This window comes from Manduca sexta, chromosome 27 (assembly GCF_014839805.1).
Source record: "Manduca sexta isolate Smith_Timp_Sample1 chromosome 27, JHU_Msex_v1.0, whole genome shotgun sequence".
Taxonomy (NCBI): Eukaryota; Metazoa; Arthropoda; class Insecta; order Lepidoptera; family Sphingidae; genus Manduca; species Manduca sexta.
In genome coordinates, this window is record NC_051141.1 from 19,018,157 (window position 1) to 19,024,586 (window position 6,430).

General features: G+C 36.2%; 1 protein-coding gene across 1 annotated transcript; it reads right to left on the reverse strand.

Moving 5' to 3' along the window:
• Nucleotides 1-277: 277 nt before the first annotated feature.
• On the reverse strand, nucleotides 278-3,356 carry LOC115440565. The gene is made up of 2 exons (XM_030164930.1): nucleotides 3,280-3,356; nucleotides 278-2,022 (listed from the first exon to the last, which is right to left on the reverse strand). Exons 1-2 carry the CDS (start codon nucleotides 3,312-3,314, stop codon nucleotides 1,752-1,754), a joined length of 306 nt encoding a protein of 101 aa, XP_030020790.1. The 5' UTR covers nucleotides 3,315-3,356; the 3' UTR covers nucleotides 278-1,751.
• Between the last annotated feature and the right edge of the window lie 3,074 nt (nucleotides 3,357-6,430).

The following is a 6,430-nucleotide window of genomic DNA, read 5'->3' on the forward strand; positions in this document are numbered from 1 at the left end:
CGGATGAAATAACGTCCCCTAAGATCTCTGTGCGATTGCCACGTATAGCTACAGCGAGTGATATTTCAACAACATTTGAGCAAACATTGAAACAAATAGACAATAAAAAAATTACAAAATATATTTTTTTAGCGTTGAAATAATTATTACTTCCCCTCTTCTAGTTATATTAAATAAAAATGCTTGATTTACAGAGTCGTAAAATCTACGGTTTAATTATATGTAAAGAATAGTGGGATAGGATATTCAATGCTAAATTATGAAATAAAAGGCACAATCAGCACGCGATCCCTCCACATTTATTCCGTGAGTAATAATTACAGACAGTTACTTTAGATAACTTAACAATTAATTATAATTAATGTAAAGAAATGTATATGTTGTAATATACACTGAAACACGACTACTGTTCCTACGGTACATCGATAACAGACACCAAACAAACAATGGCTCATTGTAGCCTTCCGTCCATCGAGCTGCCCATTCCCTCAAGCCGCCCCCAGGACCGGTGGTACCCGCGCAATACTCCCTGCTGTCCGGGGGAACCTAACTAACTTGATTAAATATTGGCTATACATGAACAACTAACATCAAGACAAAAATCTAATTATTGATATTAAGCAGAAAACCTTATGTTTAATTCTATTTATTTTAAAATCTCATTCACACATTATACTAGGTTAGTGATAGAATGACACACTGTTGAAATCGGAGAAATATATTATGCTTAAACGGCTAGTGTAAGAATAAACAACCTAAAATGAACACTGAGAATTCCATATATGTCACTATGAATAAAAAACCGGTCGTTATGACCAGGCAAAGTAAGAAATCCCTTAGGTTGATCATTCCTGAACGCCGGCCCCCAGGACTTGTGTTACCCGCGCAATATACCCTGCTGTCCGGGGGGAAAGAGTTATACACATAACACAAATGTTACTTTTAGTACCCAAAACACGTTTACAATAAGTGAAGATAGAATAAATACAACAAGAAAACACGAATAAATATAAAATATACTAAAATTCAGGAATTTATCAAATAGTCCACAGAGATAACCTTGATGAAATGGAAATCTGCGATTTTGGTCTGAGAGGCTAATTAGCACACATTATTAAATTGTTTCGTTATTCCTTGAAAATATATTTAAATTGTGAAGATACTAAATTAGTCTCAAGAGATAATGTATTAAATAGTTTCGTTTATAAAAATAAAATAAAACGAAATACAAATGTTGATGTTAGCGTAGCAGAAAACAGACGAGACGCTTTGTTACATGTTGTAAAGGGTTCATTAGGAATATGAAAAGCAATAGATGACAAAATTATTGCACCGACTTTGAGGACAAAAGATTAGAATTTGAAAATATTATAGAAGGATTTACATAGATTTTATAAATAAATACGCGTTTACAAAATACGCGATTTGAAAGATAAATGCAAATAAAAATACCTTTATCCTACAGTCCAATGCCATACCAATGTAATGAGTATTTAGTTTGCATTAGGATAAAATAGGCACTTACTATTTAACAATACTCGACCAAAACAGATATTTGAGGAGTAAGCAAACATTTGTTCGGGTACGAGCATCAAATTCAGCCTTTATAGAATCCCATTCTGTAACAGGTAGCTGCTAAAAACAACATTAACGTGTTGCATTAGGATATAAATTCGCTTAAACTTGAAGAGTAGCAGATCAGAAGTGAATTATTCGGTAGCCATTTCGATGTTCGGACGTTGTGGTTCCATTTACGGCGATTGGGAGGTGATAGTAGTTCCGATGCCCTTGGTGATAGCCTCTGCGAAGGTGGCAGGCTTGTTGGCCGGTGTGGCTACAGCTGACGGCTGGTTCTGGAACATCACGCTGAAGTCTTCTAGAAGAGGCTGTCTCGGGAGGGCGATGCCATTGTCCATGATTTTCGGTTGCTTTAACCCAGGATCCAGTTTCAGCACAGTCTTCTTCATGACGAAGCCCAGCACGGTGTCACAGTCGGCGCAAAGGGTGTCATAGAAGCTGCGTCTGAAACAATATATACGTTGTATAAATATATGTAAATAAGGAATGCGTTTGCGGGTGCAGTCCAATTCGTCCCAATGTCCAACAACAGTAGTAGTGGAGATGCGTGCCTAGCATTGACAATGTGATGGCAAGGCTTAAGACGAAAGTCAACGGCTTGGAGGATGGAGTGGGGGATCGAAATGGGGAATCTCCTTATAAAGAAATCAACCTATTGAACATTCGGTTGAAGAGCAAGGCCGATTGTAACTTTAATCTTAGGATATAACAAAATAACCTCTTTTCGATTCAACTGTAATCAATGAAATAATCATTTCTTTATTTGAGGAAGTATAATAAGTTACAGTTTACTAATATTTTTTGTTCATGCTGGGGCTGAAAACACGATTATATTTTTTCTTAATGATAAATAAATATAGAAACAATGAAAATGTGCATGTGTATGAGTATGTGTGTACGAGTTCGCGCCTTTAATTGATCTCAATTGTAATGATCAACATAGAGTTTTAGGGACCCTTGTAGCGGGAAACGTTAACGACCGATTCTCAGACCTATCAATTATATACGAAAAAAATCATAAGTATCAGTCGAGCCGTTTCGAAGGCGTTTGGAGACTAACACTATGACATAACAAAAACAAAAGCGGTACATTAAAAATAAAAAATAGATAAGTATATTCAACTCCTGAAAACTGTAAACAAGAAGTAAGAGAAGCCAGGCCAGCTTGACGCACGAGTAAGCTTCAAAGAGCCTTAAGGTTTTAGTAATTCATTCTATTCTTATTTAAACTATCTGTTACATTTCATAGATTCACAAAGTCTTTGTCCTCAATTCGTCCGAGCCAGAGCTCTCTGTTGCAGGCGCGCACTGCACGGCGCAGATGCAACTGTCGACCGCCATTTTGTACACCAACTATCGATCCATGAACCAGTTATGCAATGGTATGTTTTTACGTATATTTCTTTTGATTAAATAAAAATTGAATGATATATTAAAATCTAGGTGATTAACGTAAGGCAAAGAAAAATATGGCACAAAATATTAACAAGTTCACACAAGTTTTATAAATACAGTAATATATAAATAAAAGTAACAAGATGTATATTAAACTTATTTAAAACAATAAAAAGTAAAACTCGCTTTTAGTAAATTAAAAAAAACGATAATAACAACAATTCACATAACATATATAATTTTTTAAAGCTTGAAATAAATATAGGCAACAAAACTACTTTTTAATAGTAAATTAGTTGAACTCACGGCAGTGTGTAGAGCTTGGGAGTCATGGAGGTCATCTTGGCACGTCTGCTCGCGACAGCACACGACTGCAGCCTCCGCCCAACCAGTCGGAACTGACGCAGGCTCTAGCAATACTAGTGCTGCCCACGTACACTTGTCACACAATGTATATATAGAGCAGGGTTCCTTACAATATTTTATTTTGTCTTCCCTCCAAGAAAAGCTCCACTGTGTATTTCTCGGAGATAAAAAGTAGCCTACATTAACATGTTTTTCAGAATGTTTGAAAACTTTGCATTGACTATTTTTTTGGCATAGGGGGGATTGATGGGAACTTTTCATATATTGTTTATAATATTATTCCTAACGTCTATATCAATTCTTACCTTCGTGCGAATTTTTTAAAACTCGACTCTTAACTAGACCGGAGTAGCTTTCGACGATTTGAAAAATTATATTTCTTAATAACAGTTGTTTTTTGTTTCGAACTTGAATCTTGAAGCTAGTTTAATAATAAGTAATATATTAAATTTGTGGTGTTATTGTGGTTAGATTGTGCCCTAAAAGCTGCGACGCTAGGCTTTGAAAGGACGAATCCAGTTTCTGAATATAGAGCCATCTAGGTCCAAACTTTATGACTAATTGAAGGGAGTTTTCGGTAATTATTATCAAACTAGACGAATATGTAGTTTGTTTCGAGTTAGGCCCTTGCCAGCGAAAACACACTTATCTAGTCGTTAAGTTCAGACCTAGATGGCACTAGCTTCTTTTAAACCCTCAATCGATACACTCAGCATTAAGCTTATAAATACGCAGCTTTTATAAGTAGTATTTTACTAAAATCATTAAAATTCAAAGTAAAAAAAATATTATTAATCTATTCCAAACTATACTACAATTACGTACTATCGACTAATATATGACAGTAGAAGAGACTAAATATTTGCTAGGCGGTAGACTATAATGAGAAATAATATAAAGTAAACTCGAAGAGTAGTAAGATCTTGTGAGCTACAATGCTACGAATCACATGCTACGAGCTACGACGCGGCGTAGTACATGCTACGTGCTGTTTGCCAAGCTGAGCATATAACTTAATACCCTAATTATTGTGATGGTTCTATTATTTGGTTCGATCTAGGGATAACTATCCAGGGGCCTTATTATCTATACCACACGATACTTTGAAAGCGTGACAAGCTCATACCGCACCGCGCACACGCACACACATAGGTAAAAGTTGAAATTTTTCGAAAGGGAACCCGACATAACATATAGGTAGTAATATACATGAATCCATATTCATTCTGCAAATTGTTCTAATGATAGTTAGCAGTGTGAACCCGACATAACATATAGGTAGTAATATGCATGAATATGGTCTGCAAATTGTTCTAATGATAGCAGTGGTGAAGGGTGAAATTTTTCAAAAGGTAACCTGATGCAAAAAAAGTAACATATAGTGTCGAGTATGTACTAAGTAACATATCGCGGCCAATTGAACAGAAAACATAAATTAAGACAAACGTAAATAAACATAAAAGGGAAGCCGGTAGGAATCGAGTTGTATTAACAGTTCGCAACTGATAGATTAATTCACATACATAAATTCTACGTAAAGGGAAAGCGATAGAAATCGGGTTATATGGACCCCTGGCCACTTCGGTACCCTCTGTAATATAAATTGCAGTGGCGAAGGGTGAAATATTTAATAAGGTAACCCGAGGCAAAATAAATGGCCTTAGTCAACATATTGCGGCCAATTTAACAGAAAACAAAATCTGAAACAAACCTAAAAGGGAAGCCGGTAGGAATCGAGTTGTATGAACAGTTCGCAACTGATAGATTCATTCACATACATAAAAACACTTAGCAACTGATAGTGAGATTCTACATAAATTCTACGTAAACGGAAGACGGTAGGAATCGGATTATATGGACCCCTGGTCACTTCGGTACCCTCTGTAATATAAATTGCAGTTCCGAAGGGTGAAATATTTCATAAGGTAACCCGAGGCAAAATAAATGGCCTTAGTCAACATATTGCGGCCAATTTAACAGAAAACAAAAACTGAAACAAACCTAAAAGGGAAGCCGGTAGGAATCGAGTTGTATGGACGCTTCGTCACTGATAAATTGCCATTGTTTCGCCTGTGGTATTTTTTGGGCATTATTTCTAAAATTCTAGGGTACGTCGGCCATTACCATTTATTGGAATAGATATTTGCAGCTTGACCTCATGCGACTACCCCGTATTATATTTACTTAAGCTTGTAAACTGCCTATTTATATCAGGAAGAAGTTATATGTAGTGGAAATTGTACTTTATGTATTCAACAGTAAATGCGTCATTGCAACAGTTTATATTTTAACTAAAATTAAAACCGTTTGTCGTTGCTAGGGGTAAAGATGTCAGTACTGGGCCCTTAGTCTGTATGATAGTGTAAACGCGTAACGCGGCCGTGTCATGTTATCTTCGAGAAATGTGCGTGGAATGGTATTCTGTAAGCCAAATTTCTATAGTCCTAAACATGATACGTTGTGTTACGTGCTTGTTACGCACTGTTAAAATAACGTGCGGGACAGAGAATAAGGCCCCTGGTAGTAACATATTATAGCGTAAATAATTACGCATGGCGCCAATTATTGGTCGGTATAATATCAGGTAGTTTTTAGTCGTATAATACTTTTTAACGGCAAAGTGACCTCGCTTGCACCTGATGATAAGTGGAGTGGCGTCTAATAGAATATCGACTGACGAGAGATGATTACCCCTCGGTAATCGAAACAATTACGCCGGCCTGTTGGAACCGGATATACACAGACTGATTGCAGAACGCAACTCACTTACGAGAGGTGCTATGGTGGGTTTAAACACCTTGTGTACGTACTACGTGTGGTCGCCATTCGGGCGGATATAAAATATTTCCCTTATGTATAATTTTCTTCCCCCAACAAAACTATGCATAGCAAAAAGATTTATTTTGCTCATTTTCTTGATACGATTCCCATAAATTTTGCAAAAGTTTAATGTTACTACGGTAAAACGAATTACGATTTGAAGTTCGCATGCGCAGAATGTTCAAACTGCCGTATTTTAGTTCCTTATATGCTGGGTACTGTTAAAATTTCTCAAAAAGAATATTGAAACAAAACAATACTTTAATGTACA